The 17,664-nt window shown below is 40.7% G+C and overlaps 1 protein-coding gene across 19 annotated transcripts in view; it reads left to right on the forward strand.

Moving 5' to 3' along the window:
- MND1 (meiotic nuclear divisions 1) overlaps window positions 1-17,664 on the forward strand; it is a 38,498-nt gene that overhangs the window by 18,993 nt on the left and 1,841 nt on the right. For 8 of the 19 annotated variants that reach the window (XM_040698864.2, XM_025149579.3, XM_025149582.3 and 5 more), the window contains one exon: window positions 9,908-10,016. The exons of 8 other annotated variants lie outside the window; for them this stretch is intronic. In XM_040698864.2, the coding sequence (XP_040554798.1) occupies window positions 9,908-10,016 (109 nt within the window). Of the gene's footprint in view, window positions 1-9,907; window positions 10,058-10,227; window positions 12,521-17,664 lie in introns of those variants that run through there. 3 more of the 19 variants (XM_040698866.2, XM_046940048.1, XR_003074720.3) reach the window with 2 other exon arrangements.

The following is a 17,664-nucleotide window of genomic DNA, read 5'->3' on the forward strand; positions in this document are numbered from 1 at the left end:
GCTGTAATGCCAAAATGCCATTGCAGAGTGATGAGAAACAGGCACAGACCTTTTTCTGGGAATATTTTTGTCTGAATCTGAATCTTTCCTTATTCTTCCAGCAGAATCCGCAGCTTTAGAAATATGCTGTGAGAAGGCCAGGAGCATAAACACAATTGGCAACACACCCCAGAATTGGACAGATAGTCTTTCTTTAGTGGGACCTTGACATTTTTTGTCAGCTACATTATCTTTCCCTAAGGATGTAATGGTATGCAAGGGAATATGCAAACTTGAGACCTGAGGTTACTGTGCTGTAAATCCTCTGCTGTGCGCTCTCCTAAGGACAAATAACAGACACACTCCAGCTGTAAAAATGAATACATTTAGGCAGACATTGACAATAGAGGGACAATAGTTGCTGTGAGCATGTTTCTAAGTACTAGGCACAGGGGGAGAAATTACAGCTTGAATGGTAGGACATACTACAGTAGATGGCAACAAATGGAATGATATCTAGAAAAGAGAAACGTAATCATTAATTGCTCCAGGCACAGCCTTCTCTTCTTTAAAGCATGTGGAAGTTCCATGTGAGCTTCTGCAAAGGAGAGGTGAGTGTTTAAGGGAGCTGGTAAGATGTGCCTTGTTGAGCTATCTGTAGACTTCCCAAGGGATTGTACAGCAGTGTTCTGAAAATAATTTGTTGCTGACCCTCAGTTAAAAAGTTGATGCTTTGTTGTATGTTTCAACAGTTATTGCACTCTCTAAAGTTGCTGGCAGCATAAAAATGATTAAATGAAAATGTCACTTTGGGGGAGTTAATATCCTTGTCAAAGCTGAAGGGAATTTCATTATATATGGAAAAACAAAACAAAACTGGGAGAGAGGTGGGGATTGGGAAGAGACTTCTCTTGCTCTGGAGTGTGGGGAAGTGCAAAGGCAAAAAAAAAAAAAAAAAAGATGCAGGAAATTGTAGTTTTTAGTGTAAGAAGATATAAAGAATCTCATTCAATGGAAGATAGTCATCTAGACATAAACGCTAGTGCTGTTGTTTCCCAGAATAACTTTATAAACAAAGTTGTTTTCTCAGAGATTTTTAAATCCTTTTCACATTACAAATCCTTTTCACATTGCATCATGATTTTCCACAGCCTATACAATTTCAGTAACTTAATCCTTGTGATTATTTTCAGTTGGATTAATATGGGAATTACCAAATCTAAATTTATTTATTTTCATTTTGAGTCAGAAATCAGAGATGGCTGTTATGTTACATAAAGGTACTTTTAAAAGCTGGATTGTTCAATATAATATGTTTTGTAGTGGGCAGTTGTCATTTTCTGCAGTTAAGTTATCCCTTTCCTTCCATAAATAATTTCAACCCATAAGAGAAGCTCTCTGAAACTCAGTATAAAATTTCATACTATTAATTGCGCATCCTGTATTTCTGTATGCCTTGATATTATTGTGATGCCTTAGAGGTGTGTCAGATTGCCTTCTGATTTCAACAGCATCCCGATTTAGTGATGTGCACTTTAGTTGCTCTTTTGCTCAAAAAAAGCATTGCAGAAACAAACCTAATGATGTTTGTTAGGTTTACATCCTACAGTGATAAGCCTCATTAAAAGACAGATGCACATACACTGTCAAGATGAAATTTGGATGGTTCATACTAAATATCTGAAGAAAATGAAAGCTGAACATCTGTTTTGTTTCCTGAGTCTCAGGATGGGAAAGTCACGCTTGACCATGTAACTAAATATATTAGAATGCATATTCAGAAAGGGGCAAACTAAAGTACTAAATACTGACTCTGTTTTCTCCTGACTTTGCTGTTTGTCCTTTTAGTATTAGTAACAAATGTTCTGCCTTAATTTTCTTGGCTTTCGTATTAGAGAACTGAAGTACAAACTCCAGTGCCTTCCCACATTTACTGCATTTGAACACAGAACTTCAGCATTTGTATTTAAATAATTAACTACGGTAAATGACAGCAGAAACATGATTTAGGGATTGGCCACTAGAGGAAGCTACATAATAGTCTGGTTTTGTGGATATATTTGGATAGTTCCATTTTATAGATAGGTTGTTGTAAAAATATGTCCAAATCCACATTTCCAAAATGTAAGAAGTTTTTTAATAACCACAGTAGTTTAGTGCTGGAAGCTTGTTGTTTGCCTCTTGGAAATGCTGTTTAAGCCAACTAGCATGATTTAGCATTGAGTTGTAGATCTTTCCACAGTACTACAGTCATTGGTAGTAAAACAGACATTCTGTAACTTTATACTTCTTCGTTGAGCTTGTAATTCTGCTTCAGTTGGTGCAGGACTGAGCCCCAATTTCTCAGCTTAGATGCAGATTTTTGAAGGCTAGAGGATATTCTAATGGGGAAACAGGCGTTGCGGAAAAGGGAGTCTCTGTTTCTCCTGAAGAGAGACTGCATAACATAAAGTGTATGTAGGCCTGCAGAACTGGACACATGTAATGCTGGTAGTTTCCCTAATACTTATGGTAGAGAACAGAACCACAGGGAACACAAAGCTTTTGGATTTTTTTTATTCATCCAGAGTTTTATATGAAAGCTCCACATAACTTCAAGTTTAACCTGCACAAGTTTAATTCTTTCTGCCCACCAGAGAGAGGTTAAGGAGCTAGAACAAAATCTGGTATTTTATAGAGAGGTATATAAATCTTGTTTTCAGTTGCTATCCAGTTTAAAACCAGAAACAGTGAAATACTTCTAGAATTTAAAAATTCTTTAACAAAAGGAACGTTAATTTATGCTCTATTAAAGCACAGCTGGGTCTGAAGTTAGTTTTTTTTTTCTTAGCTATTTATCTTAGTTATATAACGTGTTATTTTTTTCTCAGTAGCTGTGCCTTGGTTTATTTATGCATTTGGACAGGATGTTAATCTCAGAAACGTTATATACTGCAGTTCAAGTGCTTGGTGGGATGTGAGTGCTACAATTTATGGGGTTGGCTTTTTTAGGAAATGCTGGGAAAATACCTGGAGTTCAAGGAATACCATAAAAACATAATGTTCTACATAGTATGTCATCATAGAATGGCCTGGGTTGAAAGGGACCACAATGATTATCTAGTTTTAACCCCCCTGCTATGTGCAGGATCACCATCCACCAGACCAGGCTGCCCAGAGCCACATCCAGCCTGGCCTTGAATGCCTCCAGCGACGCGGCATCCACAGCCTCTCTGGGCAACCTGTTTCACTGTGTCACCACCCTCTGTGTGAAAAACTTGCTCCTAATATCTAACCTAAACCTCCCCTGTCTCAGTTTAAGACCATTCCCCCTTGTCCTTTCACTATCCACGCTTGTAAACGCTGTTCCCCCTCCTGTTTATACGCTCCCTTCAAGTATTGGAAGGCCACAATGAGGTCTCTCTAGAGCCTTCTCTTCTCCAAGCTAGACCCAGTTCCCACAGCCTCTCCTTATAGGAGAGGTGCTCCAGCTCTCTGGTCATCTTAGTGGCCCTCCTCTGGACCCTCTCCAGGAACTCCACTTCCTTCCTGTACTGGGGCCCCCAGGCCTGCACACAGTACTCCAGATGGGGCCCCACAAGAGCTGAGTAGAGGGGGACAATCACCTTCCTCTCCCTGCTGGCCACCTCTTTTTTAATGCCACCCAGAACATAGTTGGCCTTCCAGGCTGCAACCACACACTGCTGGCTCATGTCCAGCTTCTCATCTACCAGGACCCCCAAGTCCTTCTCCTCAGGGCTGCTCTCAAGATCTTCCCCCAATCTGTATAAATACCAGGGATTGCCCCAACACAAGAGCAACACCCTGCACTTGGCCTTACTGAACTCATTAGGTTCACATGGGCCTACTTCTCCAGCCTGTCCAGGTCCCTCTGGATGGCTTCCCTTCCTTCCGATGTATTGACTGCACCACTCAGCTTGGTGTCATCTGCAAACTTGCTGAGACTGCGCTCAACACTGTCGTCTATGTCATTGATGAAGATGTTGAACAGCAGCAGTCCCAAGACTGACTCCTGAGGGATACCACTTATGACTGGCCTCCACCCTGACACAGAACATGAATTACAACCCTTTGACTGCATCCAGCCAACCAGTTCCTAATCCACTGAACAGTCCATCCTTCAAATCCTTGCATCTCCAATTTAGAGAGAAGGATGTGATGAGGGACAATGTCAAAGGCTTTACAGAGGTCCGGGCCAATGGCATCCATTGCCCTTCTCCCATCCACCGAAGCCGTCACTCCACCACAGAAGGCCATCAGATTGGTCAGGCAAGATCTGCCCTTGATGAAGCCATGCTGGCTGTTTCGAATCACCTCTTTTTCTCATATATGCCTTAACATAGCTTCTAGTGACGTGCGGAAATCAGACCCTGTAGCCAGTAAGGATATAGAGCAGGTATGTGTTTATTGATGACACGCGTACACCCTGGTGCAAGGGGGATCGTTCCACCTAACTTGCACACTGTCCGAAGAAATCGTGCTATAGATATAGGTCAAGCTAATACATAATCAATAGTTGACAGGAATTCGGATACATATTCACTACATTCCCGAGAGCCCCATTAGCATACAGTCCCTCCCCTCCTTGGAGGATCTGCTCCATAATCTTCCCAGGCACAGAGGTGAGGCTCACCAGCCTGTAGTTCTCTAGGTCTTCCTTTCTCTCTTTCTTAAAAATAGGAGTAACGTTTCCCTTTTTCCATTCACCGGGGACTTCACCAGACAGCCATGAATTTTCAGAAATGATGGAGAGCGGCTCAGCAACCACATCAGTCATCTCTTTCAGAACCCTAGGATGGATATCATCTGGCCTCTTGGACTTACATACATTCAATTTCATGAGGAGGACTCGGACTTGTTCCACCATTATAGTGGGGCAGAAACCACTCTCCACAACATCACCTAGAGGCTGATGGTCCTGGCAGACATGGGAAGCCTGACCACCCATGAAGACTGAGGCAAAGCACTCATTGAGTACCTCAGTTTTTTCCATGTCTGAGGAAGCCAGTTCCCCATTACCTTTCATCAGAGGGGGAACGCTCTCGCTGGCCAGTCTTCTGCTGCCTTTGTAGCTGTAGAACCCCTTCTTGTTATCTTTCACATCCCTTGCCAAGTTCAGCTCCATCTGTGCCTTGGCTTTCCTAATCCTATCTCTACACACACCGACAACAGCCCTGTATTCCTCCCGGGATACCCAACCCTGCTTTCTCTTCCTGTACATTTCCTTCTTTTCTCTCAGTTTAAACTGCAGGTCCTTGTACAGCCACAGTGGTCACCTGCCTCCCCTGCTCGACGACTTCTGCTGGGGGATGGAGAGCTGTTGCGCTCTCAGAAGGGTGTCCTTAAAGAGCTACTAGCTTTGTTCTGTACCCATGCCCTTAAGGACAGTTTCCCAGAGGAAAACTTCCCCACTCAGCAGTTCCTTAAGCAGCTGGAAGTTTGCTTTCCTGAAGCACAGGCCCTAGCTCTGCTTTTTGCCAGGCCCCCATTCTTCAAGATCACAAACTCCACCAGGGCATGGTCACTACAGCCCAGGCTGCCTCCAATCTTAACCTCTCTAATGCTCTGCTCTGCATTGGTGAGCGCCAGGGCCAGTAAGGCTTGACCTCAGGTTGGTCCATCTATTACCTGGATCAGGAATTTGTCCTCAACAGATTCCAGGAATCTCCTGGGTTGTCTGCTTCTCGCCTTGTTGCTATCCCAGCAAATATCCAGGTGGTTGAAATCTCCCATCAGGACAAGAGCCCGCGAGCACAACACCTCCTGCAGCCAAAGCAAGAAGGCCTGGTGAACCGGCTTCCCCTGATCAGATGGCCTGTAACAGTCCCTAGCCACTAGATGCCCTTTATTGGACCAGTCCTTCATTTTAACCCAGAAGCTTTCTACCTGATCATGGCTGTTCCTCAGAAATAGGAACAGCCACTTCCTAACATAGAGGGCAATTCCCCCACCCCTCCTACCCAGTCTGTCCCTTCTGAAAAGTCTGTAGTCTTCAATCAAGGTATTCTAATCATGGGATTCATCCCACTGTGTTTCCATGATAGCAATTAGATCATACTTTCCCAATTGCACCACAGTTTCTAACTCCTCCTGTTTATTTGCCGTGCTGCACGCACTGGTAAAGAAGCACTTCAGCTTAGCTATTGGCCTTGTTGCCTTCTCGGAGGAGCCCTCCCTAATACCTCCAGGACAAGTCTGGGGTTTTCATCTACTGCCTCCCAAGGTGACTGCATTCCCACACACTTCTCTGTCGGCCAGTACACCTCCTCCCCCCATCATATATAGTTTAAAGCCCTGCTAGCCAGCCCAGCCAGCTTGCTCTCAAGAATATCTGTGGCCCCTTTAGTCAGTCAGCTCCCGTCCGCCATCAGTATTCCCCCTTTCTCAAGGCTGCATCCCAAACCATAGTACCCAAAACCCCGAGCAAGACACCGTTTGCAAAGCCATTCATTCAGTGTGTCCACTCTCCTCCTTTTGTGCGGATCTCAGTCACCAGCTAAGAGGACAGAGGAGAACAGAACTTGCACCTCTGATCCCTTCAGCAGTCTTCCCAGAGCCCTGAAGTCCCTTTTGATCACCTGAGAACTTCTTTTGCCTACCTCGTCATTTCCAATGTGGAAAACTAGTAATGGATAATAATCAGAGGGCTTAACTAGGCGAGCAGTGTTCCTAGAATATCTCTCACCCGGGCTCTGGGCAGGCAACACACCTCCCTGTGGGATGGGTCAGGGTGGCATACTGGGCCCTCGGTTCCCCTCAGAAGGGAGTCCCCTATGATGACAGCCCTTTTTTTCCTGACTGATGCTGTAGCAAAATGAAATGTATGTACTTGGAAGTTTTTTTTTTTTTCTCATGTTGGAAACAAACTTTATAGATGATTGAAAAATTTCTGATTATGGTTTGTTTAAACATGAAATAATTCTGGTTAATGAACTCTTGTGAAGAATTATCTAAAGAATTTACATGCAGAATGAGAACATAGTCTGAATGCTGAAAAGGTAATGTTGATTCACATGCTAGATTTTGTGGGGTGAGTAGTTTAGGGCGGTTGGTTGGTTTGCATTCAGATTGCTTTGAAAACATGTTACACATACTCGATGTATGTATAAGATATATCTTATGCATATAAGACGTATTTGACTTTACAGAAAGTATCAGGTGCTAGATTATTTGGGGAGTTTCTTACTAATAAGATCCCTGTTCCCAGAGGGGTTCCAATAGTGAAGGAAATGATGAATAGACTATCCTGGCTAATGGAGAGGCTTTAAAATGAGTTGCATTGGTTTTGTTGAAAATTCTCCAAGACAACAATTATTTCTTGAATTGTTTTAAGAGGGTTTCTGCTAAATTTTATGGTAAAGTCTGTCTGTTGTTCAGAAAACTTACCAGAAATGTTATTTAAACTAAAGATTATCAGTGCTTTCGGTTTAAGAACTATTAAGTAGCTACTTCTGTAAAAGCAATGATTCACTTTAAAAAATGAGTGCCTCCAAATAGTTTTAAGCCCAGTCTAGATTCCACCAAGGTCAATAGGCTCAAGTGAATGTGTTTTCAGTCACCTTTACACCCAACATTTTCAGTTTCCAAAGGATGTTTTCTAGCTACTGACTATGAAGTATGCACCTGACATCTGAGAGACAAGCTATGCTTTTTATGGTTTATGCATCAATATCATTAACAAAGACTCTGCAATTAGAAATTAGTCATTCTATTGAAGTTGAGTCTTCACCCCACTTATGTTAGCCTTAGAGAGTTAAATTGTGCTTTATTTGGAGTGAACCAGACACTTAAAAGTATGTAGAAAAAGCATATTTTAAAGAAGATACCCTTCTTCGCCCCTCATTATTTTTTTTTTAACTTAGTGTTGTTTTTCATAGAGTTGTACATTTAATGTGTTCATCTCCATCAGATCTGGATGAGGATATTACAGGAAATAGACAATGTCTGCCTGTCTGTCAGGCTATCTGCTACCAATAAAAACTAACCCCAAAGCCTCCCTTCCTCCCTCCTTTTTATTCTTTCTTCCTTCACCATGGAGTACAATAACACATATAAAATGTGTACCAGTAAAGAACATGTTTACTCTACTAATTGCATAAAACTATGATTCTCTTTTTGCTTCTCTCACTCCCTGTACTGTTCTTCGAAAGTCTTGCCATTCCACTGAAAGGTAGGAAAACTAAATTACCCAGTCAAAAGCTACATTAAAGGACAAAACAAAATGCTTCAGCAAAACTCAACTCTGATTTTTTTTTCCAAAAATGATAATAAGAACTTCTATGTAATCAGTTACATATAGTAACAGTAAATATAAATTTTAAGTACTACGTAAAGTTGAAAAAGGAACACGGTAGTAATGAGTGTAATTACAAATATATACTTGATTGCTAATGTTCACAGCTCTTTAAGTAATTCTTGCAAGCAAGAAGGAATTGCAAATAGAAGCAGTAGTTCTGCTCCTTTATCTTCATCCCTTTGACTTTTTCTCTTGAAAATCAAGGGGGGCTTATCTGTAGTTCAGTTACTGAAGACATTTGCCATTGCTTGGACAGAGCAACCAGTTGCACAGTAGAATCTGGTTGAGATTGCTGGAGGACATAATGTGGTGCTTTAAGGACCTTCCCTAACTCTTTAGAAGTAGGTTAAAGAGTTAACACCAAGTTGACCATTCCTGCATTGCAGTTGGTCAGTGGTAACAGCAAATGAGTCAGAGTTGTTTGCTTGAGTTAGGAACTGATGGTGAATGTATCCTTGTCTTGGGGGTAGACTTTCCCAAGGTCTTTGAAATCTCTTTCTCTGCAGAACACTCTGTCTGCTGAGCACTTTCACTGCCTTCTTCAGAAGGCTTTTGTATGTGTGGTAATTTGTCATGCATCTCCCAGCACTGTCTTGAAGAGCAGTCCAGCATCTTCTGATCAGCTAGGAGCACATCAAGTGGAAAATGTTCAAAGGGAATCTTCCTGAATTCACAATGAGTGTAGAAAATGCATTTTGGAAAGACTAAATGAGGATAAGGAGCAGGTAAATGAATGAGCAGCTACTGGCACTTAGCAAGAAAGGAGAATGTGACAGCCATGAAAAATTTTGTTCATGGGACCATTAGGACAGACTGCCCAAGCTTAAGGTGCATCTGCACGTATGTTTCAGGGAAGCAAAGCTGGAAGTGACGTGTGGCACTTTTGATAGAATCTGGGAACCTGAAGTTTAGGAGGGTCATTTGGCCTTCAGCAATGGCCCTGATTTTCACCATGTTTCACAGAGTATCTCTGCAAACACTAAGTTTAGCCTGAAGTTTGGATTCCAGCTAAGTTTACTCTGCAGTAGAAAAAAAACTGTCCTAGTTTTATATATATGTATATATACCTCAAGCACATTCTAGCAGGATTATTATTGCTGCAGATCTTGAATTTACGCTGACTTGCTTTGAAATGTAGTTTAGCTGGTTAAGCAAAATGAATAAATAAATAAATAAATAAAAATAAAAATAGAAAGTACCAACCAACCCCCCAAAAAAACAAACAAAACAAAAATTTTTAAAAATCATTCGTGTTTTGTCAGTGAAGTTTTACTTAGAGACTCAGGAAAGAAACAGTTCGAAGATCGAATCTTCAGCTAGCATGTGCAACATGCTGCTTAAATAAACTGGCTACTCTGGCAAGTTCCCAATTGTAGAAATTAAATTAGAAAGCTTATAAGATTTATTTTTGTTCTGTTTTTCTTTTCTTTTTAATAATGGAATTGCAGGGAAAAAAAGTATGCTGGATGAGGGGCAGATGGGTGAAATATGTGGGAATTATTTTAATGTCTAAGCTAGTAAATCTTTTATGGTGAAAGTCATTGAGCTGCTTAGGAATGGGAGCCACTTGAAAAAATTTGTGATGTGGAAAATGGCTGCTTCTGACTACATTTATGATCTTCCTCAATTTAGAAATGAATCGTCAGCAATCCATTTGGTCCTGTTTTAAAACCACGAAGACAACTTCTAATGGAAGTGATCTGCAGATCATTTTTATTGAAGACAAAAAGGCTTCTGTGGGGTGATTATTTTGCTCGTCTTTTGCGGTGTTGGATATACTAGGTTTGTTATATATGGTACTGTTCATTCAGACTTTTTTTGATAAACCTATTGTGTTACTGAAATGATTTTTTAAAAAATATTGATTTATACTTCAAGAATTCCACATGCAAAATGAGGTAAGGAAAGGTATAATCGTTTTTTAATGTGTTGTCTTCCATATGAAATTGAAGGTCTGTCAAATGGAGTCTTCCCTGGCCTTGCTGAAAGAAAAAGAAAAGAAGAAAACGCATTGCCAATCTTCCATTTGTTACTATGGTAGGGTGTGTTTTCATTGTAGGGCTGTATATCACCAATGAATATTCTTCGTGTAGATACCTCATTCATCAATATTTAACTAAAGATATCTTGCAAGGTGTGTGGTATCACTGCAAAAGCAATCATGGTACTGGTGGTATATTTGAGAGCATTTCTTTTGTTTCTCTCCTCCTCACTTGAGCATCTTGTGAGCTAGTTTCACTGGAAAGAATGGGATATTTGAGGAAAAAAAGACTGGAAAAGAAAACAATTCGGAAATATATAGAGGATCACAGGTTTTATCCTTGCCAATGTAAAAGACCTTTGTAGAAATGGGACAAGTATTTCCTTTGTGTTTTGTCTCTGTTTTGCACTATGCTGTTATATGGAAAGAAGGGAAACACAGTCTAGATGAAACAGCAGTAGCATGAATCTTAGACTACTTTGTAATTGTGCACAACGTATATTCATTATAATTCAGCATCAGAAAGGAAGGTTGAATCAAAGTGCTTCTAATAGGGTCTGTCATGCCTGTGTGTCTGCTCAGTATTTATATTAACAAGCTAGATAATAAAATAGAAGATCTTTGTTATGTTTGCAGATGATGTGACACTAGGATAGCCTGCATGGACAAAGGACGAGGTGAGGTCTCAAAATGAACGTGACAAATTGCAAAGATGGTCTGAGAAACACTGAATAGATTTCAGTAGTGATCGAGTGCAAGGAGCTATGTGTGTTCAAGGGTATTTTGTTACTCAAGTCCTCTGGAGCAGTTGGCTGTGCAGGGAGGGCTGAAAAAAGCTGTTGTGTTTTTTGAAATTTCCAGGTTCAATGTAAGACATTTGTGTTGCGAGGCAAAATTGCCTGATCATGATACAGAAATGGGAACATAACCAGCAATAAGATATATAATTTTTTCTACTCAAGTTGACATTAGTGAGTTTTCAGGTGGGAACACTGTTCAGTTTTGGATATCATGCTTTAAGATATGAAACTAACTGGAGAGAATTCAGAGTGGAGCAAAAAGAGTGGAGATGTAGCAACCATGTTATAGGAGGAAAAATGGCTTGAAAGAAGATTGATTCCAATAGGTCTCGCATACTTCTACTTCAAGAAAGGACAGGAGTAACCTGTTGATTAGGTTCATGGAGAACTCAGCAAAAAGTAATTAGTTTTGCATTGCAAAAACGAAAAAAAAAGAGATGAAAAGCTATTCTAATAGTAGCAATAATTAAACACAGAAATAGATTGCTTAGGGAAGTCAGAAACTCTCTAACACTTGAAACCTTTGAAACAGGTACAGACGAACACCTTGGGAATGGCATAGGTAAGCCTGGACAGGTTTTGAGTCCTGTTCATAGGTGCATTACAGGCATTTCTCTGCAGCACAGGAGCAAAAAGCTTATTGCTCTGTGATGGACCTTTGTGAGAAACACAGTTCAGCAGCACAGCTGAACTTGTACTGGTAAAGTGGGGAGGGAAGGGTTGTCCTCTGAGAGAAAAAAAAAAAAAAAAAGGTGTTGGGAGGGAGCCCTGAGTCAGAAGGCTGGTGTGCTTGTTTTCTTGTATAAGAACATTGCTTCCTTCTTTTCTGTTTGTTGGCTAAGAATAGATGTATTTTAGTTACATAACTATGAGTTCAGTGTGGGCTACTGAAATGATGAGTTGAGGTAGCATACTGAAAAGATAAATATTCTTTTTCTGTGGGCATGTGAATACAGTAAACTTGAGTACAAGAGCATCTTAAGCATCTTATTTTGCATAAAGGAATCTTTTGGTAGTGGTTTTGAAAAATTCTGTTGGATGCTTTTCAAAGACACACTGTGTACATCCTGATGAAATTTGACAATGTGACCTTTTTATATGGGACAGAGGGAGCTGTTGCTGATGAGACTTGACACTTTTTTCAAACAAAAAAAGATTGCAGACCCTTTAAAAACATATTCTCAGAGATGTGGATCAGCTTATTGGTGGCTTTTATATACACTGCTGCGTCTCAGCAAATATTAATACTATTGTATTCATGTGCTTAGGTCTATTTTCCAACATATAAAATGAATGTTTTTTCTGTCATGACTTAGTGTATTGTGTCCCAGGCTTTCCAAAATAGTTGTGGATCCCTAGGTAGGTGTCATAATGAACACTTTTTTCCCTGTAGTTCTGAAACATTTTTTTTTCAAAGTGTAAATGTAAACAAACAAATAAATAAATAAATGGTACTACACTTTAGCAACATGTCAGTATAGTTCTGTTGAATGTGTGATACTGTTTAAATGAGAAATAATATATGTGCATTGACTTGAATTCAGTTGTTATGAATTCTGAAGCATTGTGACTTATTGATTAATATCATGGGTACAAGTGTTATGTGACATGCTGGTGTATGTGGGAAGAATAATGTGTTACTTTGGATGCAAAGTTGCTGAAAAAATTCTCATGTGCTCTCATTCTTCTAAAGAGCTCTTTATTCTGCTGGAGCTCCTTTGTGGGCAGCATGGGAGAATGTAAAAGTTGTATATACTGTTAAACAAGTATTTCTACCTAATACTTGATTACAAAACATTCTTCCAAAACTGCTCTATGTTGAGAGTTAGTCGACTGACAGTGGTGTAGGTTATTTCCTCTCAAGAGTGCCTAAGTTTGGGCTTTTAAAGAAGACACTTGATCATGTCACTGTGTGATTAGTGTCTCTGGTGACAGCTTGTGGATGGACGTGTCAGTGTGAGTTGCTAGGTAATTACCTTCTGTACTCAGTGGATGACAGATGTATAACTTCTATGTTCACCTTCTGCCCTGGCCTTTACAGATGGCATCTATATTTGTATGAGATATTTTCATTAAGAGGAAAGATTTTTCCAATTGCACACCAAGATGTTAAGAAGATGCTTTTCCAAGAGGCAAAGAAACATAAATCTGTTCTAGCATGATAACAAGGTATGCAGCATATCTGGAAAGCAAGCATGGCCTCGGAGCAGGAGAATGAGTGTCTCTGTAGACAGCAGTGAATAGTCAGGAGTTGCTGGAGATTCCTGTTCATATACTTTCCTGGTTGTTACCATTTTTCATATTTAAAATCACTTGATGTGGATGCAGGATTATTACCAGAATTCAAATCCACTTAATGCAAATTGTTTACCCTGACTGCTTTCATGACAGAGGTTGGGAATCTTCTGGCTAATAATCCTCAGTGGCCTAAGAGAACAGTTGCAGCTGTTCTCTGCATTTCATGCAGAAGAATTGTAATTCACACTCGAAAATTACTCCTTTGGCCACATTCTTAAGTCTGCAGTTGTATTTTGCATGCATCTGTTAAAAGTCCTGCAGGTTGGTGGGTGCCTGCCTTCTTGAAGGGATGTTCTCTCTGCAATTAGGTATCGTTCAAGTGGGAAATCCATACAATTTTTGTGTGGCATTACTTGTAGGTCAAACCAACTCCAACTGGTGCTAGTTTTATAAATATAAATAGCTTTTGTTATTGTGTAGAAATTGAGGCTCCTGGCTAGCCCTAGAAATGTTTATACATGAAAATATTGCTTATAATAATATATAAAGTTATCTTGAAAATTCCAAAGTAGAAGCTAGAAGAGAGAAGAAGGCAGCAGTTCTTTGTTTCCAGGACTACAAGTGGTTGTGGGCTACCTCAGGCTCTTGAGATTTTTCAGTATAGCTTTTGGAGCTAGAATATAGTACCTTTATAGCCTGATTCTTGAATATTATTCAGTGACTGCTTCCATTGCATTCCTTTACATGCAGGACTTAAAAAAAAAAAAAAAACTGCAAAAAAAAAAAAAAAAAACTTTTAGAAATAACCTGAAAGTAGGTTTGGGATGGTTATGGTTATTACTGTATTTGTATAACAGTCATGGAAATATCAGAAATTTGATAGAAGGTGTAACCCAGCCTTCTGGAGCACATATATTGTGTTGATGAGGCATGTAGTGGTTTTCTACCCATGGGAGATTTTAAAGGAACCTCAAGTGGCCATTCCACTTTTGAACACAAGTAGGAACGTTAACTTCCAACACCACATTCAGGAGAAAATCTGTAAATCTGAGGGAAGAAGCAGATGAGAGGATAGAGGCAGCTGCGGTTCTGCATAATGCTGGCCTGGGGCTTCCAGAGTTGAATCAGAAGCAGCACATCCTGACTGCGCTGATTCTTAGTTGATATATACCACCAGCTCAGATCTGACAGAGGCATTGCTGCATTGGTATTCTGTGCTGCCAGACGGTCACTCCTGGCCAGGAGCTGTCCATTTGCCCTAGATGTTTTTTTTGCTGCTGTTCCACACACTCTTTTGTCAGGTTGGCCTCTTTGGTCTGTTCCTTCATCTATCCCTGTCTGGATGTCACTTGCCTGCACTGAAGACCATGAAGAGCATGTTTCTTCACTTTCTCTTTAGACATTCAGCACTTCTGGGTCTTCCTTTCCGTAACTGATGTTGTTTGTCCCTGTGGTAAGAAGGCTGCTTAAGAAAATGATTAAATTCCCAAAATCTAGGCTTCCTGAGTTCTCTGTAGCTTTGCTAGATATCTGGGTTTGAGGGAGGAAGAGATTTCTAGGAGGAGTGCTCAAAATGTTTTGACCCGTAGCCTTTCAGTCTTTATGACTTATTTCCAGGTGTGTTTTGCTGATGTAGCAGTCTAGCGCTGCACAAGTCATAGAATCATTTAAATTAAAAAGCCATGCAGGTCATGCTGTTCCTGGGCCCTGCACTTCTGTATGTGATGTAAGTTGCTTTCATTTGGCTCAGAAGAGAATGTACGCTTCCATTTACCTGCTTAGAAAATGCCAAGAACTGATCATCCTAGGACACAAGAGTGCAGCTCAGTCAAGTGAATGACTTGTATCCTGCAGGAAAAGTGTATTGATGTGTTGTCACATGAATGAAAGTAAATATGTACTTCACCCTACTGTGTGGGAGGCTGATGTCTGTATAGTCCTGTGGAGAACAGGCAGTCTTAAGCAGCATAGCGTTGAATTATGTCAGTACTTGGTGTAGGTGGATGGGGTGTGTCTATTCTGCTCCTCTTTGTGCACACACACATACTCATGACACAACTATCGAAAGTCCCAACAAGCAACTACAAAAGATTTTCATGATGTAGTCCACGTGCAGATTCCTTCATACCTCTTGGTTCTTGTGATGGAGTGAGGGACCTCTGGAAGATGCTGGCCATAACGTGGGTATGCAACTGATGTCTTCAGGTGATGCATGTCCATATCTGCCAGTAGCTGTTTCTCTTTCCTCTTTCAGGTGTGATGTGTTAGATGCAGCAGGCAGACGAGATCCTGCAGTGGAACTATTGGCAAGAATTGAGCCAGACCCCAGGGCATTTTCATCTTGCCTTCGGATGGCTAAATTCTCAATCCATAGGCATTGGGAATTATATTTTCTGAAGATGGATAACGTGTTTCCTGACCCGAGTGATGGAAAAATGGGTGATTATGCAGACTGCAGTGCCATCCTGCACAACAACAGTGGCAGTCTTGCTCGATGACAAGAGGTAGTGCAAGCTATCTTGTGTGTATCAGCTTGGTCAGGCTGGACATGAGGAGCACATAGGTACCTTGCAGCTTGCCAGAAATAGCTGCTGTTGCTGTTGATATAATATGCCTGATGGCTTAAGCAACTTTGCACGTGGCAGGATAATCCCACATCTGTACCCTATGGTACTGTCACATGCCAGCCAGGGTAAAATCGGAAACTGCAAGCAATAAAACCTTGTCCCAGCCTCTTGTGAATGCATTACCTGGAGATGTCATGTGCCGGAGGCACTACAAGTGGCTCTTGTTTCCCCAGCCCTGAGCCTTCTGTCAGCAGAGTAATGGGGGAATATGTGCTTCTGGGGGCCTGGGACAGCCCTTCCTTTGATATTTGACATCTGGCCAGATTGTTTGAATGTTATCTTCCCTGTCCTGTAGTTCTGCCTCTACTTACTGTCTTTCCACACTTTGAACGTGGCATTTCTGTGCCATTCTGTATTTAATCCCAAGTGGTGCATGGAAAGAATGGTGTGGTTAAAATCTTGCACTGTTTTGTTTCAGTACTTACACTCTCAGCTCTTTCTTGGCGTGTTTTATTTTTATTTTTTCTTATCTTATCTTATTTGTTATTTCTCTGTTATTTTAGTAATTGAAGGTGCTGCCAACTGTGAGTTTTCCCCATACAGCTTCCTGCCCTTGCCACCATGATTTCATTTTTAGCCACAGCTCTGTTATCAACAGCCACTGCCATTCTAATCACTGAATGGAGTGAGTCCAACCTGCATCTGTTGGCTACCTCTGCCTTTTCTTCAATAGATGTAGAAGTCGCATTTCTAAAACACATGATTGCACATGCACATTTTAATGTGTTAAGTAATGTCTGAAGGCTGATGATGCACCGTGCTGCCCCCATATGGTACAGTGGGTGTGCTTTAAGCATAAGACCATGTGCTGCTGCAAGCTGCAGGAGCTGAGAACTGCTGCATGGTGCAGAAGGACATGCTCAGCTGCTTGGCTGCTTCTATGCAGCAGGGGTTTCTGCTGAGGCCTAGCAGGTGCTGTGGAGGCACTCAGCTCACTCTGACCATCAGGGCAGTGTTACTTTGCAGCCCCAGATCCATGGACTTTGATACTATTTTAACCTTTTATGGTTGTAACTTTGTTACTTGAAGTCAAATACAATTTTACAATCAGAGTTTCAAAAAAAGTGCCGAGTACAGTATCACTGCTTACATGCAATGCAAGGTGTTGATCAAATTACTCTGCAAACTTGATCTGTGTAGCGTTAGGTGAAGTAGTGTTCAAAATGCCCTTGGCTGCCAGTGTGTTGTCAGTGCTGTCTTCTATGGAACTAAAAAAGGGGAGGTGGCAACAAGAAGTCAGCAAAGGAAATACGAAATATCTCTGTCAAGCAAGGAATAGTTTGAATTTTTAATGCATGTAAATGTGTAAAAATTCCTTCTTCCAATCCACTCCCTTTTTTTTTGCCCATCTTTTTAACTTCATTTGTAATATGTGGTTGGATATCAGGAAAAGCTTCTTTACAGAAAGGGTTGTTAAGCACTGGAATAGGCTTCCCAGGGAGGTGGTTGAGTCACTATCCCTGAATGTGTTTAAAAACCATTTGGATGTGGTGCTCAGGGACATGATTTAGCAGAGGGTTGTTAGTATGGGTTGTATGGTTAGGTTATGGTTGGACTTGATGATCTTTAAGGTCTTTTCCAACCTCAGCAATTCTATAATTCTATGCCTAAGCTTTCTAATTGTAGACCATCTCTAGAAACTGCACTGTTTTTTAAGCTATATTCTACTGGCATTCAACCATTATTTATATCACTTACCAAAGCATACTGAAGGGTAGAATAAAGAGTGATTATTTTTCTGAG

This window comes from Gallus gallus, chromosome 4 (assembly GCF_016699485.2).
Source record: "Gallus gallus isolate bGalGal1 chromosome 4, bGalGal1.mat.broiler.GRCg7b, whole genome shotgun sequence".
Classification (NCBI taxonomy): Eukaryota; Metazoa; Chordata; class Aves; order Galliformes; family Phasianidae; genus Gallus; species Gallus gallus.